Source organism: Manis pentadactyla, chromosome 17, assembly GCF_030020395.1.
Source record: "Manis pentadactyla isolate mManPen7 chromosome 17, mManPen7.hap1, whole genome shotgun sequence".
NCBI classification, from domain to species: domain Eukaryota; kingdom Metazoa; phylum Chordata; class Mammalia; order Pholidota; family Manidae; genus Manis; species Manis pentadactyla.
The window spans coordinates 58,445,440-58,465,336 of NC_080035.1; the positions used below are offsets into that span (position 1 = coordinate 58,445,440).

A 19,897-nucleotide genomic window follows, 5' to 3' on the forward strand; every position below is an offset into this window, starting at 1 on the left:
TTGAATTCCACAGAAACCAGCCTCACCTGCCTTGTGCACAGACAATTGGTTTATGCCTAATGGATGTGTGGAATTGGGGAATATTGGTCATGCCAGATGAGGCCTGGAGTCTGATCTCTAGATGTAAAGCTGACCAGTAGGTTCCTGTAGACATTTTTGACAGTTAGAGTAAACTATTGGTTATCTTTACTCTCAGAGCTTTCTGTGTACCTTCACCAGTTAGTCCAAATGGTATTGACATTTCAAATTAGCTTCCTCCGTTCTTTGGGTAGGTTAAGAGAACTCTTTCTGGAAAGGATTGTTACTGTGTGTAGTATGTAGCTCCTCAGGGTAAATCTGTGAGCTTTTTTATTGGTGAAGCCAGAAATCCACCCAGATCTTCCCACCAGGGTATGTTTTAACATGTCACCTCTCCACTCCACTCCTGCACTGTCCATCCTGCACACAGCAGCTGGGAAAGATGGCTTCACCTACTAGTGATGTTCCCCAGCATTTAGAGTGAAATCCAGCTCCTCACTGTGGCACCAAGTGACCTGCCTCCTGCCTGCCTCTCCCGCCAGCTCTCACATCACCCATCCTCTTGTTCACTCTGCTCTGCCACACCAGCCTCCTCTCTGCTTAGCTAGAACAGCCATGCCCCTTCCCACCAGGGGACCTGGCGACTCCAGCTAATGGGGAGTTCTTCCCCAGGTTTACCAAGGAGTTTGCAGCCTGTCATTGTAATGCCAGCTGCAGGGTCACCTCCTCAGAGATCCCCTTTCTTGTGTCTCACTTCTCAGTCACTTTGTTTCATACCCAGTTTAATTTTTACTGCATACCTGGTATGTCTCTTAATTATTTCCTTGGTTATTTACTATTTGGTGTGTAGAACATAAGTTTCCTGAAAGTGGGAAGGGAGTTGGCCGAGTACTGTTTTCCTGATGCCTAGAACATTGCTTGACTCAGGCAGAGTAGGCACTCAGGACAAACGGACGGAGGGAAACCAGGTGGGTAGGAATGAAGGGAGCAAATAAGGCAGAAGGAAGAAAGGGAGACAGGTCTGTAGGAAGGAGGATTGGCAGGGATGACAAAGACCACCAGGACAGGTTCGTTGGTACGAAAGCTGGTTGATCAGCTGGTAGTAAGGGAGGTCACTGAGTAGGAAGGAAGGTTGGTGGGTGGGTTAGATGGAAGGAAAGTTCTTCAGGCTACTACTTTATTATTATTAAATATTTAATATAGAATTCACCCTTAATATTGAGCTTTAAAAGTCCATTCTTTAATGATAAATTTTTGTCTTTTGTTTTAGCTGATGAAGTTACTTGGGTGGACACATTGTGCATCTTTTACTGAAAACTGGCTCCCCATCATGTATCCTCCTGATTATTGTGTATTCTAAAATAGGAACCAAGACTTTAAATTTTTAAAAAGTTTTATAGTGAATGGATATGAACAAATTTGTGGCATTTTTAGTCTAATGCATGTTTTCATTTGCTATCAAATACTGATAATTAAAATGATGTGTATTTATCAGAGAATTCACTGGTGTGTGGCTTAATACATGTAAGTCTAGACCTCTGACATCATGGTGTGTTCTTACTGCCTCACATTGCTGGCACCAGGCTATGTATGCCCTGCCTGCCAGCACCAAGGACTTCATTTGGGTTGCAGCTGTTACGTGCATGATAGGTTTTGAACAATAACTTTTAACTGCAAACCTGTAAAATTCTATTTTTTATTTTATAAATGAACAGGGTTTTAACATGCTCAACTTTAATTTTTTCAATTGTGTGAAGGCCTTAAAAAAGCTACATTAAGCGTAGCTAACTTATTTATTGGACTAAAAAGTAACAATTTCATTTCCAGATTTTTTTTTTTTTTTGACAAACATTTACGTTTAGTTAAGGGGAAAAAAATAAAACTGGCACAAATAAATGCGTGGCAATTGCTGGAGCATAACTGCTTCAGAAAATCTTCATCTTGGAGTTATTTCAGGCCAATCACTTTTTAACATCCTTTGACATGCAGAGCCTCAGAATGAACCAATAGCACATGTATAAGTGCCAGACAGCTGAATCTATATCAGGTATTGTAAAGATACACATATGTGTGTTAATGAAAGTTGAAATAATGTAAACACATGAATATGTGCAAAACCAAGGTCATAGCATATCATATGCAGTCTGATATCTTAAATTTTTTTATAAATAAAAGTGAATATTGAAGGTTCTTAAACTTGGTCTTAATTTTTCATAAATAAAATTTGGCGATAAAACAGAAATAATACATTTAGTCCATAGACCAAAAACTCATCATGAGGTAATTCATAGTGTTTCTTATAAGCTTGCAATTATTTGAATATATTTCTAATTCTTACATGACTAACTTTTGTGTATGTTTAACTTTTTATTATTACTATCTTTTTGGCCACCATACTTGGTTCTCTCATCCTTTCTCCATAAAATGAACAGACACACATAGATAATATTAAAAAGCCTCCACTCACAACAAATGTGTTTGTGTATGTGTGTGGTTTTTACATTTTGTTCCGTTGGAATTTATTTAAATGACCTCCCAGTAATCTTATTTAGGCGTTCATAACTTTCTTCGGGTAATTGACCCCTTTATCTGATAAAAACATTAGAGCCTTTATGGAAAAATGGAAATATGCATGCAAACATTTTGCCTCAATCCTGAGCCATCTAGAGCTGAAGTCCATCCTGAAAAAGCCATATGCATGTTCTCACACACACAGGAACTTTTACCTATGTATACACAGGTCTCTCTATATACAGGTTCAGTCCAGTAAGACTGAGAAGCTCAGAAGGGGCAGGGCAGGGTGACCTCCTAAGGTCGTGCTGCTGACTGACTGGCTGATGGAGCCCATCTTATAACCTAGGTTTTGCCATTCCTACTAAGTACTACCTGCTTGCACAGAGCCGAGAATTTTTACCAGTTTCCTCATTGCTCATTGACGGAGAAGAGGATTTTTGGAGGTGCTTTTTCACTGACAAAATCATCCACCATTTTCACTGACACACTTTAAGCACATGAATTTAGTATTTGATTTCAATGTAAATGTAATTTTAAGGTTAGAAACTTCCTGATAATACATGTGTTTAGAAATGCTACCTTCTGAGTAATGTCAAGATACAACAAATTCTAGGATCCTTCAAATACAATGTTTTTACATAAAGTCACTATCAGAGCTCCCTGAATTTCTCACTTTATTCCTCAGATTTTGGTCTTCTCTCCTCTTTCTCAGAAGGAGAAATTAAGCCCATGGTGGGTTTTGGGTATACTCTTCAAGAAAGCTAAGGAGCTCCAGGCGCCACTGGCAGACCAGGTTCTCAGCAGCCAGAGGGTGGATGCTGCCAGTGGGCACGCCTCTTGCTGCCGCTGAGGAGCAAACCATGAGGTGTGTGTCTGGGGGAGGGGTGAGTAGTGGAGCGTCATAACAGAAGGTTCACTACAGCATGAAAGTTTGCAAGTGTTTTTTAAAGGCTCTGACTCTCTGTTGTAACCAGAACTGCATCTGTAATTACTACTCCCTCTTCCATGGGGCTAATGTCCTCAGGTGATCCAAGTTTAGAATGCAGATTAGTAAATCTGCTATGGAAATTAGAGGTAACACCACAGACTGGCAGACCTGCTTTGAACTGTGATCCCTGGGAAGAGCGGGACTCGCAGCCACTGAGGCCAGACAGGGACAGCCCTTCAGAGCTGCCATGTCAGCCTCCGCTCTCCATCTCGATCCCACTGTGCCTCCTGGGTGACCGCTGGACCCACGTGAGCTCTGGAAGAAGGTGTCCTCAGTAAAAGCATTGCTGTTCCTGTATGATTAGATTCATACAGGGGCTAAAATGGCACTTTAAAAAGCTCAGGGCTGTTTGATTTCCTGGTAATGATGGCCAGTGTTTGCACTCAGGGAACAGCTGAAAGAGCTAGATGAGGACTTTTTAAAGAAGCCCCAGGGATGGCACAGAGGGTGTGCTCAGTACTAGTCCTAAGGCCCCATTCCAGAGATGAGAGAGGCAGCTCCCAACTGTCACTGGGAGGGGTTTTGCCATCGTGGCATTTTTCACTCCTGTCCCTTGGTTTCTCCTCCCCAGGAGAACATCTGCTCTTTGTCCTGGAAAAGTGCAGCCTGGGTTCCTTAAGCTGCAGGAGCTTCAAACCTCTCTGCCCTCTGATCCTGGCTCAGACCCTGACAAGCCATGCCACTTGTCCCCTTGGGCCTCATCTAGAAAATTTAAGTAGTGTATTCGGTGTGGCTGTTGCAGCTCGAGATCATCTAGTTTTGGTTAAGGGAGTCTTTCCCTCTGCAGCGACTCAGTCTCTGTACTCTCAGTGGCCCAGCATTAAAATACATGCTTTTGTCTTTCCCTGTAGGATCCACATCAGAGAAGTCTGGAAAGGAGGGGTCCTCTCATTCCCCTACTCTGCCGAAAAACTCTTTTAAATAGAGAATTTTTAAGGGATAAACAACTAAGAAATAAGCTCTGAAAGTTTGTTGGTCTTGACATAGTGAACATGAGGAGAGATACATTAGTAATAATAGTAATAATTGAATGAGGAAACAGAAGAAGAAGAAGGTGTAAGTCCTGCTCTACCAAGGGCTTGGGCTGAGCTTTTAAACACATTGACCACCAAATACCTTATAGACTCAGATTCTAAATAGGCAGTATCAATCAAAGAAAACAGGCAACTAAATCTTTGGGATTATGTCTAGGATGCTCATTTGACCTTTAAATATATGGACAGTTATATGAATAGTTTTATAGTTTGCTTTAAAGTTTAAGAAATACCAGTGTGTGTGTGGGTATGTATTAAATGCCAATGTGTGCTAGTATTAGCAAATGCTAATTACTGTCAAAATTGTTAGATATTTAAATACGTCTTGATTTTTTGTAAAGCAAATCTTCCCACCAGGTTCTTCAAGAGTGCCTTGATTCTTAGATTTCTCATTTTTATAAAATTTTAGAATCAGCTTGACAAGTTCCACAAAAAAAATTACATGTGGCTGCACAATCTGTTGATCAATTTGGAGGAAACTGACATCTTTAAAATGTCTTTCAATGCACAAACTTGGGATGTCTCTCCATTTAGGTTATCTCTAGTTTGTCTCAATATTGCTATAAATTTGTCTAGAATTCTTGCATATCTTGTTAGATTTATTCTGAAGTATTTAATATTGTTATTGCAAGATCTTTATTTAACTTTCATTTTCCAACTATTTGTGATCAGAATTTATAAATACCATTGAGCTTTATATATTGACATTTCACAACCTTGCTAAACTCGTAAACTCCAGTAATTCAACTGGGGATTATCTATAGTTCCAAGGGTCAAATCCAACCCACAGCCTGGTTTTTTACAGGGTCTATGAGCTAAGAATGGTTCTTACATTTTTATAAATGATTGTAATATATACAGATATACACATATGTCTACATATACATATGCATATATGTAGAAAAAGTATGTGTCTGTAAAACCTATAATATTTATTATCTGGCCCTTCACAGAAAGTTTGCAGACTCTGGCTTACATAAACAGTGATTTCACCCTTGAATAGTGTCACTTTTATTTCATGCATTCTAAATTTTAATTTTTCCCTATCTCAAAGGAAAGCTTTTAATATTTTATAATTGTGATTTTTTTTTTTTTAGATTTTTGTAGACTTCTTTAATCAGAACAAAAATTACATTCTTTCCTACTTTTCTGAAAATTTTAATCATAAAAAACAATCCAGAAATCTAACTGGAAATGGTTCTCAGCAATTGACAGGTGAGTACTTGTTAAGTAAATTCTCTTATGAATTTAATAAGACAATATCCATTTCCTTATCCAGTACTGCTTCCATACTGTTCTCTATAATCCATGTTAAGCCTATAGCTGCTTTTCTGTCACTCAGTATCCTCTCCCATTGCTATAATTAAAGTTGTATTAAGGAGATTCTTCAAATTAAGATATAAGGACCCAGTCAAGCTCAGTTTCATAAAGTGAGAAAAGGATATTGACAGACTTAAAACAGAAATAACATGGGGGAAGTCTACTTGTTTATTAATTTATTCATGTAAAATTTACTAAACATTTGAGACTTTTAGAAGCCAACAACATTGCTTTTTATGTTTTCATGTTATTCTTCGAAGATACTTAGATCAACCTGATAATCTTAGATTATTTTAGAAAGCTGCTGTCATACTCATTCTAGATATGCAAGTTGTTTTTATGTCTTTTTTCCTCAATTTTATAAAAAAGTCTTTTATTAGGGCAATTTGTAACGCTGCTCAAAAGACACACTGATGTTTTGAAAGGCATTTTGTTGACTTTACTCCCATTTTAGTGTTCCTTTAAAAAGTTTGACTGATGACTCTGGAAATTCAGCCAAGAGTATTGTATCGAAAACTTGCTTGAACTTATCTAAAAATTCATAATCAGTGCTGAATCGGAACTTGTTTGCCCAAAGCAACACGGTCCCTGGCTGGCAGAGGTACAGCATAGTGCTGAGCAGCTTGTCCAGGAAGTAATGGTGATAGACCACGTCAGAAGCCAGTACATAGTCATAACAAAAGGTTGCCTTGGGGAAGTGTAGTTCCAGGCTCTCTCCCCATACCAGCTCTTTCACTTCAGGCCGATGTGCAGATCGTTTCAGTGTGTTCTTTAAAAGATTGTACTCAAGGTTTCCTAGGACATCAGGCAAATCCGTTGCTGTGACTTGAGCTCCTAAGAGAGAAAGAGACAAGTTGTAGTAATTACCTGAAAACATTTGGGCAACCACAGTGGACATACATGAAACAGAACTTGGCTCCTCAGCCTTGGCCCTACGACATAGGAACTGGACATATTTGACGTGGATCCGGCTGGGTAATTCTTTCCAGTGGGGATGCCCTGTTCTGTGCACTCTGCCCTCCATCCACCAGGTCACACAGTAGCATCTCCCCCAACCCCCAATCGTGATGATCAAAAATGTCTCCAGACATTGCCAGATGTCCTTTGTGGGGCAAAATCACCTTTGGTTGGGAACCACTGAAATTGAATAGTGTGGCCATCTTTTAAGGAACTCTGTAAGTTATGCAGCAGAGCAGTGTTGGGAGATTTCAAGATAATTAGCTAAACAGTAAGATTCCTAGCATCTGCTTAATGTAATAATTCATAATGTTTTTCCTTCTAACATTGCACTTATCTGAAGATGTTTTTCTCTTATATGAAATATTCATTCAGCACCCAGTTTTTGTTCTACAAAGGATGGTCTATTTCACATGACTCCCCAACCCACTTAAATTCATTAAATTAATTCTTAGGCATTTTAAAGTAGGGGACAAGGTTTCATAGAAAGGGTCACCATATTGCCGAGTTGGTTTGAATAGAGGAACTCTAATAGTCTAGGCGGAGGCATGCCAGATTGGTACCCACATCTTGTCCAGGAATTTATAATCTGCATTTGGGGTATAAGTCTGTCTGTACCCTGGACTAACTCACTAGTTTCTTCAGATGTTAACTGTAATATTGGCAATGAAAGTCAGGAGACAGCATAGCACAGTTGTTTACAGTAGGGATTTTAGACTCACACCTCCAGAATTTCAGCTTCATCACATGGTAATGAATGGATTGGGTAAGTCACCCCTCTAAGATGCAGTCATCTTATTTCTGGGATAACAGTAGTGATAACATTGTGGGGGGTTCAGCGAGAGGTCATGGCCAAGCGCCTGAAGCTCAGCCTGTCGTGAAATAGCACTAGGGCCGGTGTCTCAGTGAAGGTCTTTTGAAACAAGGTCAGGAATAAGCAAACAAACCTAAAATACTGGCCACAATGGAAACAAGGCCTGGTCCAGCACCAATTTCAAGCACTTTGGCATCCTGAAGATTCAACTCTTCTGTGTGTTCCTCCAAATACTGACACAGAGCTGTAGCCTAGAAAACACGTGTCGTGTCACCTGGGCATCGGGACATGAAACCAGTAGCGACCCCTCCCCCACCCCCAGTGGAATTCTAAAAGGCGTGCTTATAATAGTTCCAGGTTATTGAGGGGTTCCTAAGAATTAAAATGTAATGGCAATCCCTATTCTCTGGATATATAATGTGCATCAAAGGAACTGGAGAAACAGACTTGTCAAATTGACTCAGGATCCGTGTCCAGAACTAGGAGAGGAGGAAGTGAGCCCAAAGAACAGCCACTCCCACGCCAGCTCAGTCAGGTCCCCCTGTGCCTGCCGCCTTTACCTCTTCCCTCCTGGCTCCTTATCCAAGTCCAGGTTGGCTAGAAGTGTCTGCTGCACTGGACAGCGGGGCAGTAACTGTCTTAAATAGGCACCTAAGAACCACTGTCAGGTGGTGCCGCACAGGCTCGGGTGCACATGCAGCCCTCCCAGGCCTGGACTGGACAGGGTGCTTCCCAGGGCTGTGGGAGGCCCTTCCTAGGGCTCAGCACTGCATTTCAAACAGGAGGCAGTGCTGCCGGCTCTGCTCACCTGTGGCCATTAAGTAGCAGCAAAGCATTAAAAAACATGTGAATAACTTACGGCCACTTTTTAAACAGAAAAGCCAACATCCCTTTCTTCATTCCCTTCCACCTGTGCCTTCTGACATTTCTATGAAGAGATGAAGGGTATCTGCTGGGCACTGATTCACCTGGGGGTGTCAGCAAAGCCTTAGGGTCGGCAGGATGGGGGAGAGCTATGCCTCCGGAAGTTAGTTGAGTTGGGATGTGAATCCTAGGATGGGAAATGACATGGAATTCCAGTCTGCCGGTACTTTAGCTTCATCTTCCTATGGCTACTCTGGACTGGCGGGGATATGCACTTTCTGTCTGGGGCCTAGGCTGGAGTGGGAGGTCAGGACTGCCTGGGACGTGCTGCTCCCACAATGGCCAGTGGCAGGGGTAGCAGAAACTTCACCCCCCACCCCACCACAGGTCTCGCCCTTTCGTCCTCACATGCCGAGGAACAGCATGTGGTCCTCTCCTCCCCCTGGGGCTTAGGTGGTGGGGCAGGGGCAGGTAAGCCAATTCTGAACTGCGGGAGGGCGAGGAAAGGGCTCCCGGCAACAGTGTAGGGGAAAGGTCAGGGAGTTGAAGGGTGAGTGACCACAAAGAGGAGGGGGTCCTCCGTGAGGGCTGGCAGGTGTGTGGCAGGCCGGGTGGGACAGCAGCAATGTGTGGCTCCTGTGGAGACGGGTAGTCTGGGGGAAAAGCAGCTGTGGTTCTGGAGGGGAAAGGATCATTATTTGCTAGGAGGGGTTTCAATATTAGGGTGTCTTTTAGAGCCATCCCCGGGACATGTGCTCCAAGGGGGGTTCTGAAGTGGGTTTCCTCAAGTGGCCCCCATGCCTTTCTCAGGAAGTGCTGTGCCCGTACCCACCCCCCTCCCTCTGCTGTGTTAGCAAACTCTGAAAGCCGAGGGCGCTCGCTCTCCAGAGGAAAAGCGTGCATTCCCTCTTCTGCAGCTTTTCACAGAACTGAGGTCCCGAGAGGCGAGGGTTTGGTGCCTGAAAGGCTGGGGCCGTTATCAAACTGTCCAGTGGACAAATACCCGCTTTCCACTCCTGATCCCTGATACCCTCGCTGTGCTTGTCGGTTCGCCAGGTCTGGTAGGAAGCTGTGGAGTGCTTTGGTGGTTTTCAAACTGGCCAAAGAAAAGCCTTCGTTTGAAAGAATCTCACGTCCATGCAATTAGGGGCAAAAACTGGGCTCGCTTTGCTGTCATGGGGGTAGGTGAGGGGGCCTAGGAGCCTGGAGCCGGTTGCCTGGTCCCCGTTGGCCACCCCCTTACCCCGCCCCTGCCTTAGTGCCCAGCAGGCTGGGGCGCTCCACTGAAGCTCTGACCAGCCTACGGCAGCGGGTCTGCGCCACCTGGGAGCTTGCAGGAAATGCACGAGCCCCAAAGCTCCCGAGTCAGAATCTGCGTGTGAACCGAACCCCTATGACTCACAGCCGCTAACCCCCCATCACCAGAGCCTCTGAGCTGAGAACCTCTGCAGCGACAAGGACAGCCAGCCGGCCCCCGAGGCACTGCCCAGACCCCAGTGGGACGGCTCGGCCATCGCCGGACCTCTGAGCGTCACGGCCCCCGCGGGAGGCGGACGTGCCGGCGCCTGGGCAGTTATGGCGAACCGAGCTGCCCCTTGGCCTCCCAGCCAGCTCAGGGAGGCTCGCGCCGCCGCCCCGTCTCACGCAGGGAACGAAGGCCAAGGGGGTGCAGGGCGCCGGGGAGCCCCGGAGAGCCGACGCCCGGAAGGAGCCGGCCTCCTGACTCCACGTTCAGAGCTGCCCCTCCGGCTGCTGCCCACAAGCCTGGAGCCAAGGCGCCTCCTGCCCGCTCTGCTCACCGGGCCCCCGAGACAGGAGAGGCGCCCAGGCTCTCCTGCAGTCTACACTCCAAAGACCTCATTTTTTTTTTTCTTTGGTTCACATGAATTTTTCATCTTACTTCCCAATGTATCCAATTTTATTTTAGTGTAATAAATAATGCTGCAAGGAACAGAGCCCAGCGGAGGAGGAGTCCCTGTGGGGGGGAGCCCAGGCCCCAGCCCACCCCCGGCCTCAGGTGGAAACGCCCCCCGGGAGGGCCTCGGCCATGCGGGTGCACCAGTGTCCCAGGCGCCCCGACTCCCAGAGGTCACCGCGCTCTCACCCCCGGCCACACCGTTGCTCCGTAACTCTCTATCGATTCCTGGAGGACGATCTTCTTGCCGGCAAACGCGTAGTGCTCCTGCGTGTAGCTGGCGTAGTTCGTAGGAACAAATTTCAGGAGGCTCTGAAGAGATTGCTCTATCTCGTTCGAATCTGCAGGGCGGAAGATAGACGAGGTTCCATGATCTGCTGATGAAGTGCAAACATCCACCAGGGACTACTGGTGAGAGGGGAACCGCTCAAGCAAGCTTCCCGCAGAGGAGGGTGGGGGGAGAGGCCATAAATGACCACACTGCAAACTTCAACAGGCCTGAGGTGGGTGACAGGACACGAATCCAGATGGGACGTTTTTTAATACGATGAAATGCCAAAGGTTGCCTTAGTTTCCTCTATTTAGCAGAAGACAAGAGGAGGAAGATAGGGCACCCATCCAATGGCAAGGAAAAGCTGTCTGGATAGGGCCCTAAGCAGACAGGGACCCGGGCTATTTTTAGGCCTTGAAGTGAAGTAACATTCCCACATGCTGGCTGGAGCATGTTCCTTAAATGCCTCCTACAACTGCTCCTCAAAAGGATCCTGTCAGCCGCAGAGGGGCCGACTCCGTGCTCCTACGGAGGCTGTCAGATGGGCTGCAGCTATGAAGTTTCTATTGCCTTAAATACATCATCACATTCATGACCCACTCTCGTGGCTGTCAAATATATAAAATGAGGGGAAAAGAGCCCCGACTGGGGCTGGCATCACAGAAGCACAGATTACCGCAGGCTTTGCAGAGCATCTAGGATAGACAGGGCCATGAGTACAGGCATCAGAAACGAGGTTGCTGAGCACAGAGAAGCTCAGCAGAAGAGGGGACGCCGTTGGTACTGGTGAGGAGGAACTGGCAGCAAGGAGTTGGTGGGGGAACCTGCCTGAAAGCTGTCTTTGTTACCTGACACATGCCGAGGACGTTTTAACCACAGGTGGAATAAGGGCTTTGGAAAATCGCCCAGAGTGGTGAACAAACATTTGAGGTTCTCTAATCAGAAATACACGCTCAAAGCGGAAGAGGCGGCGGCAGGGGGAGGAGGTCGTGAGTGCACGGTCAAGGACGGCAAGTCTTTGAAGAAGCCTAGCCAGGTCCACCCTCCGAGGCAGGTGTGACAGGCTACCTGAGGCGCCGCTGATCTCCACGTGCATGAGGGGGGCAGGTCTACGCTGCCGGGCTGCCCAGTGTAACTGACCCACAGCGGGCAGAGCACAGACATTTCGAGTCAGCTCTTAGGAATGTTGACCACAATTTGACATCTATTGAATTCAATTACAAAGAAATCCAGGGCTTGTTTTGTATGCGTTTGTATATATTTTTGTTTGTTTTTCAAGAAATTCCTTTCTGTTGTATTTTACAAAAATGTGTCAGTATGTGGCCAGCTGGTAAATGGTCTTTGATGGCAGCACAAACGAGGTGGCTAGATTGTAAGCCGGCATAACGATGTCTGCAGCCTTCAAACTTCCTGGCCCCTTTCTGAGGCCGTGTGTCCTACCCCTGGAGGGAGAATCCTCTGCACTGGCCGAAAAGGTGAGTTTCCACGATGCTGGGCTTCACGGAGCCTGTAAGGCCTTGCTAATACGTCTAGCCAAGGCAGCCCGAAGCTGCATCCATCCCTGCCTTGGGCCCTGGAAGGGGCTGGGGCTGAGAGGAGCATGGGGGGGAGAGGAAAGGAGACCCGTGGCCCTCGCCTACCTGTGAGCATGAGAAGTACTGACATTCGAAAACACCAACCCAACATTCACGACTGACCAACAAGGCCCACTTGTGCCCTAGGCGGACAGGCTGACTGAATGCTGTCTCGGGGACCACAAGAAGGCAGAGAACAGACCGTGGTGTGCCAGTAAGTGTTTAACAATCAGTTTGGGGCGTGAGGAAGAAGCCCTGGCCTGTAGGGTTTGACAGTACCATGGTGTAAATACTCCTGTGGTGGCGATTCCAAACTCCCAGCAGGCAGTCCCCAGGAAAGGATGCACAGCAACCTGCCGTTAGGGAGCATTTCCATATGGATACCCACAACCTCCAGGCCACAGACAATTGTAAAATGTAGCAAAGTGAGTTATGATGAATTGTATTTATTACCTGAGTTTTCCAGTATATATTTGCCTTTTATATAATCTACTTAATTGTAAGTTTGCATAACTTAAAGTCCAATAATGGCCATGTTTAATGACCAACTCAAAAAATTCCTAAAATGCAGGAGCAGGCACAGGCCAGTCGGAGTAGGGCTGGAGTGCATCATCACCAGAGGAGGTGACCGGGAGCAGCCGGACCCTCAGGGACTCCTGCAGGCCCGACCCGGCCTAGACGGGCCCTCCTCCCCTCCCTCCCGCATGTCACCAGTCAGGGACTTAATTTCTTTTCAAAACTACCGGAAAAGTCAGTGGGCTGATTTTGAATGGCTCGTCATTTCACAGGTTAATAAGCTGATGGCTATGCTTTCCTGATCAACACTGTGAAGAAACGAGGACATATAAATATTTCCCCTTAAGACCCTTTTATATGTTCTACAAAGAAAAAAAAATTTGTGCTTATTGCACATGAACTATTTCATGTATTGTAACGCACTTGACTGATAGGTTTAGAGAGATCAGATTTTAGAGATAGGCATTGCATTTTTATGTAAACAGTTAAGTAAAAATCCTAGTTTAATAGAGCTGGAACATAATTTCACCAAGTTAAATGACTGTAAATGTTTTAAATGCTATATCATGGCTTTTCTGACATTTTTTAAGCCTATTATTTATTTACTACTGAATCCTGTCCAAAAATTTAAGCACTGTATGATGCAGCTGCCAGGAATACGTTTTGGTGAAGAGCAGGAACTAATCTAGATTTCATTTCTTTTTAAAAGTTCTTGTCACAAAAATATAACAATCTTGGATTTATACATGAGATAAAACCAACTGTGGACTTTCATAAGTAAATAATGCCAAAATAGGAGTTACTTTTAATGCTAAACTTCTGCTTCCATAAAGGTATTTTCTACTAAGCTTCATTATAGGAAAACCTAGAAATAAAAGGAAATTAAAATATTTGTCACTGAAGTTAACTGGAAAATGCCATCCCAGGCAAACAACCGAGAAGGTGCTGGGGTGGGGAAGAAGGAGGTTACCTCCTGGGGGTCCGCCGGTGCCATCTTTCTGGAGAGCCCCCTCCTCCGGCTCTAACAAGCCATCCGGGGAGCGCAGTGCCTCCGCGGGGCACCCAGGCTGCTTGGAGCTCAGGCACACGTCCATACTGGAGCGGCTGGAGCAGAGAGAAGGGGCAGAACCCGTGGCTCAGCCCAGGCTGGCTGAGTCTCCTAGAGGCTCTAAAAGGTGCAGCTATCATCTTAGCATCTGCCGAGCCGAAAAGAACACCCGTTTGTCAGCTTAGTTCCCAGCTGAGCCAAGCTGCCCCCCGAGGAGCTGCCATCCTGGTTTTGCAGAGCAGGAGACCACTGCACATTACTGCACCTGTCGGCATGAAAGATCCCCAAACAGAGCAATTGTGGCCAAGGGACAGGCACTACATTCCTGGGGACTAACATGTCTCCTAATTGCTTTTGGAACTGAGTTAATGAAGAAAATCTGGTCCAGCAATAAGAGCCATTGGGGGCACCTTGTGGATTGAGGGGTCAGCAGCATCATAGATGAGAAGCTAGGATTCAGACCTGACACGGGGCTGCTGCCTTTTCATCTGAGGCTTTAGTGCAAGATAGTAGAAAGCACTGGGGCCAAGGGCCAGGCGCCTGATTTGGCTCTGCACTCTAGTGCTTGGCAACTCACTTAATCCCCTCCATGCCGTTTCATCATCAGCAAAAAGGGGATGATAGTATCTGCCTCCCTCCCAAGGCTGCAGCGAGAACCAGGAGAACAAAAGTCAGAAGCCCAGCACAGGAAGCCCCATGGATGCAGAGCAGGAGGCCGGCTGCTGGGATCACTGATGGGCATTGAAGGAACAGCCCCTGACCTTGGCACGTTGTTGTCAAGCTCCATTCCTGTGCTTTTGAGTTTATTGATTCATCTAGTCCTCAAACAAAGCCTGTGAAGTAGAGGCTATTATTATGCCGCCTCTCGGAGGAAATGCCAGCACAGAGATGAAGAAGCAGCCCAAGAGCATGCAGCTGGCCAGTGGCAGAGCTGGGGTCAAAGGCCAGTGGCAGAGCTGGGGGTCAAAGGCTGGAGGTCCAGCCGCTGAAGCCACATCTCAACCGCAGTTCCAGTTGCCTTGCACCAGCCTTGGGTCTCTTGCCTACTTTGCCCCAAAATTACTCGTAAAGTTTAGCTGTCACAGTGACATTTTCTTGTCTTTTTTACAAAATATAAATGGCTTTCCTCCTCTGCATTTACTACTTTCCTTCTCTGCATTTACTCTACACACTCGAGAGTTGCCCCATCATATTGTTCCAACCAGCTGGGGGAGTGACTAGACTCCAGCCATATTTTACCAACTAGCTGGCCTAAACCCAACACGAACCCCAGCCGGTCAGACACTGGCTTACTCCAGTGAGCAGACAGACAGAGGCAGGGAGGAGCACCAGCCGCTGAGGCAGCAGTCACCCCATCCCGCATCTGGACAGGTCACACGTCCCTCACGTCTGTGCAATGGGACTTCAAACTAAGGAGATGGCTGTGAGAGAAACTTCACAATTTCACTGGCTCTAGAATCAAGTGAAATTTCGTCCCGCTCATAGAGCTCACGCAGCCAGCCAAGAGCACCCAGCGGGTCTGTGCTTCCCCAGAGCTTTTCCTCTCACAGATCCTTCCCTGCGCCTGCCTGTCAACTTTCCTGACTCCAGGGATTCATTTGCTCCCAGTCGCAGACTGGCTGTGTGAGAGCGCCGACCGTCTTCAGCGAGGCGGCCTCAGCGCCCAGGGCAGAGCCTGCACGGAACCTGGGCCCTACCATGTGCAATCCCTATGGAAAATGTAGATCACGGTGACCCCTCCCTCACAGTGCTTGCTGGAATTAAGAGAGCTGAGCCACACTTACCAACTTTACATCTCCCTGTATGGCCCCGGAAGATGACTGGTTAGCCAGAGACGGGTAAGATTCCTCAAGGGAGGAACAACCTAAGACAGGCACAGTCGCAGGGGGGTCATCAGGTGAGAAATTGGGGATCAACAGAGGTGAGGCTTAGAACCTCACCCCCCCCTGTTCTGAGAGAAATCTTCTGCATACATGGATGTTTTATTGCCCTTGTCTAGCTTGGATTAACACATAGTCTACAGGCACACACCTGATCACCTACATTTGCTCTCTTACAACACTAAACTATGTTTTCTACCTTTATCTTCTATCTACCTACCACTTCAGCATTTTATTAAAAATAATAATAATAAAGAGAAATGTGGTATCCACATATAAATCAAGTATAAAAACCAAATGAGTATTCATATTTGAACTGACTGTTTAGAGTTCATAATGCATGAGCAAAACCGAAGGTTTCTGTGATGACTGCCCTTGTACTGTTCACTATGTAACTTATTCATTATGTAAGAATTTGTTCTCCATGTAAGAACTTGTTTGTTATGCCTCAGAAGATTGGAGACTGACGAAAATTAGGCTTGGGGTGGATTAATGATTGTGCATTGAGCATTGACTCCCCTATACAGAATTTTATTGTTGTTAACAACCATTTGATCAATAAATATGAGAGATGCCCTCACAAAAAAGAAAAAAGTATACACTTCCAATGGTAAAATAATAAGTAACCGGGATGTAATGAATATAGTCAAGATATTGTAACAGCTTGGTATGGTGATAGCTGGTACCTAGAATTGTCATGTATATAAATGTTGAATCACTATGTTGTACACCTGAAACTAATGTAATGTAACTGTGTGTCAACTACCCTTCAATAAAAAATAATTATCTACCAAAAAAAAAAAAAAAGAGAGAGAGCTGAGCCAGCAGAGCCTCTCACACACAGTATTGCCTATTCCTCTCATCTCTGAGGCCCAAGACTGATCATGGACGCAGCCCTCTCTAAGGATGCTCATCCAGCGCCATGGGGCTCTGCACTGAATCCAAGACATTTCTTCATTTTGCATGCAAGCAAAGGAGAATTGTTTTCAAATGTCAGGTGGTACTTCATGAAATGAAGCGCTCATGAAATGAAATGACTCCCTCTCCCATCATTACAACTGACTTGAGAAATTATTGACAAGCAACATGGAAAATAACTATAGTAATCTACCTACTGTTTGTTATTAGTTGGACATATCATATGATACATATCATATGTTAGTATTCAATCAAGAATTGGGAAGCCCTAAAAATGACTCCGTGTTAGTTCCTACAAAATAATTCCAAACTGTTAGTTCAAGCATATATTTACCTTAGGTAGCAGATGAGATTTGAAGTTTCTGTGTACCCTTAATCCCTAATGTTTTATATAGATCTGCACCTAAAAGGATTAACATTTTGTGAACAAAGCCAGCCAGTGGGAGCCCAAGTTATTTAGGGTAGCATGACCCACCGGTACTCAGACACATTACTTTGCTAGAATTCTCTCTCTCCCTCTGTGTCTCTCTTTCTCTCTCTCACAAGTCTCAGTTTTTTTTTTCTCTCTCTCACACACACACACACACACACACACACACACACAATCTTTGCAACTTGAAATGAAATCACCCTCAAAAGATTCAAAAAAAAACACTGCAGCAGAACAGAGGCTGTCCTCTCTGGCAGTCAGTTGCTGTGATGTAGTTTGACTCTGGCCCAGTAGCCAGACTGTAGCTGAAGGAAGCAGGGTGCCTGCCTTGGACTCTGCCTGACCCTGATTCTAGCAGCCAGAAATAACATAAGACTCTTCCAAGAGGAAGAAAAGAGAATAATTCTCCACAAGAAGGGGCATGAGTCAAAAAAGGGTTACTGAGGCGTAAGGGATATTTAGTTGGGTCACCAGGGAGTAGGAAATCAGCAAAACTGATCTAGGAAAAGGCCAGCCATTGCATTTTATGTAACAAATAAAGGGCCGTTAAAAAGGAAGGAGGAAAATCGTGTGCTCATTCGGAAAGGCTGGAAACTCTTAAAATAGAATATAGGGCATGTAAATTAAAGCCATAGGTAAATGGGAATCAAATAACCATTTGGATTTATGAAGGCCACGTTTAACCAGTGAGCTGAACGAAGGGTGATACTGCTTGGACAGGCGTGACAGCCTATTTTTATTTTTCACCCATCGTTGGCACTCTCTTCTCTGCTGTTACTTTTTTTTTAATGTCCATTTCTTTTAGCTTAGGATCTTCATCTAGATGAGCTGTGGTCCTACGACTGTTAGGTCTTCTCTCCCAGTACACTGAATGAGGGAGGTGGCCTGGAGTCTTTCCCAAATCCATCATTCTACTGCCAAGTGGCCCAGTTCTACGACCGTGTCCCAAAATTCTCAGCCTATTTCTACAGGTGTAACCACCCCTATAAGCAGCAGCAAAAAGATGGTCATCATGACAATTTTATAACTAACTTTAAAAACTAACTGCAATGTGTACGAATATATATACATATACATATTTACATACACATTCACTCTATAAGCATTAAAATTAAAAAAGTACAAAGAAGAAAAATTTTAAATCTTCTTTAATCCCACCAAATAGGCCTAACATTTTTTGGCACCAACTTCTAGGCTTTTTTGGTACAAACTTTATAAAAGCTCTTTACTGAAAAAGAAATTGGACAGAAGCATGTACTTCTTTGACTTTATGTAGAATATCCTAGTATTTTTAAGAGTTTCTTTTTAATACTTTCTTCCAAAACCATCTTTGAGATAGCTGCTTTAAGAAACAAACCAGATCTCTACTTCTGGAGCTAGAAAAAGTCAGGTCTGAGGCTCCTAAATACTGGACTGTTCCTAAATACTGGTGATGGCAGAGTTACCTGGAAGCTTTAAAATCCATTGACTCTTCGGCTCCTGGAAATTCCTGTTCAAAAGTCTGAGAAAGAGCCCAGCCCCACAGCCACCCCTGTGTGTGCAGCACCTGACACGTAGCTGGAGCCAATTATAGGTTAGGGGACGTGGGAGTCATTGTCACATGGAGTGCCCTCCCGGGATGGGGGATTGGGCCTCCCACGTGGCTCTGTGAGTGGGCTGATGGGGTAAGTTCCCGGCAAGCACATTCGGTCTCAGTAGGAAAAACTTTCTAAGAAGCAGAGCAATGGAAATATTGATCTCAGGAAGCCTGGTGTAGTGGAAAGTGGGCCTGACGGGGAGCCAGTCGATACAAGCGTGGATCAAAGGCTCATACAGGGTGAACGAGGAGGCTGTGTGTGCCATCACTCTGCCTTTCTCCAGCAGTGGGGACCTCGGCTCTCTCCCTGGGCTTTTTTCCATCTGAACCTAGCTCTCAGCCAGGGGTCCTCAACAGGGAGGAATCCCTTCCCCCCTAGGCACATGTGGCAGTTGGAGTCTCTTTTGATCATCGTAACTGGGGTGGGATGCTATTGGCCTCTAGTGTACAGAGCTCAGGGTGCTGCCCGGCACAGGACCGCTCCTGACAGCAAAGAACCAGCTGGCCCAAAAGAGCAAGTCAGAAACCCTGGTCCAGGCAGTGGATCAGACTTGTCCTGTGGAGCAGAATCCAATTGCTGTGCTACGTGTACCACCGACTAGCAGGGTGATCCCTGCCTCCTCCGCCTCAGTGTCCTCGGCTATAAAATGGGGTGAGTTTGCATTTACAGTGTCTGATACTTGCCAGATTCCGAGCTGTATCTCCACATAGATCCAACATCACAGCCTCTGGCTTTGTCTGGTTTCTCCTAGGAGCAGACCCCGAGGCGAGGATTTGAGAGAAAGTAATTTATTTGGGAAGTGAGGAAGGGGAATAATCCAGGGAGAGGACGGAAGCCAGCAATGGGTGTGCTATGCAGCCAGCTACTCCAGGGACAGGCTTGGAAATGAGGCAAAATGCCCACCTCAGGATTATTCCACTCCGGGGACAGAGGGCTTCTGGGCGCTCTCTGCACCACCCGCCCAGCACGGACGCAGAGACTAGCAGCCGAGGCACCCACCGTCTGCGGGCCGTGAGTGTGGCTGCAACAGCGTCTACTGAGGCCCCGTGAGCTCTTCCTACTCCTGCACACAACTGGCAGAGCTGAAACTTTACAGGTCGGACCTAATTTGTCATGGTGTCTGGTGTCTACAAATTCAACAACAAATAAATGTCTTATATTAAATTGGTTGCCCTTCAGGTAGAGGGTTGCATCAGCACGGCTCCTTGGAAGGACTCTGGGTCACTCACTGAATCAAGTGGAGACACTGAGCGTTGGGG

At 45.7% G+C, this 19,897-nt stretch overlaps 2 protein-coding genes across 7 annotated transcripts in view; one reads left to right on the forward strand and one right to left on the reverse strand.

The window, feature by feature from the left end:
* Positions 1–2,214, forward strand: part of TPP2 (tripeptidyl peptidase 2) — a 75,843-nt gene extending 73,629 nt beyond the window's left edge. For 5 of the 6 annotated variants that reach the window (XM_057494597.1, XM_057494598.1, XM_036893594.2 and 2 more), the window contains one exon: positions 1,289–2,214. In XM_057494597.1, coding sequence (XP_057350580.1) covers positions 1,289–1,378 — 90 coding nt within the window. In that variant the 3' untranslated portion in view covers positions 1,379–2,214. The remainder of the gene's footprint in view (positions 1–1,288) is intronic. The other variant, XR_005026426.2, reaches the window with a different exon arrangement.
* Positions 2,215–3,424: 1,210 nt separating this feature from the next.
* Positions 3,425–17,084, reverse strand: METTL21C (methyltransferase 21C, AARS1 lysine). Its single transcript, XM_036893900.2, has 5 exons — positions 16,966–17,084; positions 13,756–13,889; positions 10,614–10,765; positions 7,779–7,896; positions 3,425–6,708 (listed from the first exon to the last, which is right to left on the reverse strand). Exons 2-5 carry the CDS (start codon positions 13,877–13,879, stop codon positions 6,314–6,316), a joined length of 789 nt encoding a protein of 262 aa, XP_036749795.2. The 5' UTR covers positions 13,880–13,889; positions 16,966–17,084; the 3' UTR covers positions 3,425–6,313.
* Positions 17,085–19,897: the final 2,813 nt, after the last annotated feature.

Bases quoted from the DNA above. Each gene is read 5' to 3' on its own strand.
- METTL21C (XM_036893900.2), bottom strand. From the start codon at position 13,879: ATGGACGTGTGCCTGAGCTCCAAGCAGCCTGGGTGCCCCGCGGAGGCA. The intron at 10,766-13,755 runs GTAACCTCCTTC...TCCGCCCTGCAG, and splicing joins CACCGGCGGACCCCCAGGAG to ATTCGAACGAGATAGAGCAA. The intron at 6,709-7,778 runs GTTTGTTTGCTT...TTTCTCTCTTAG, and splicing joins CATTGTGGCCAGTATTTTAG to GAGCTCAAGTCACAGCAACG.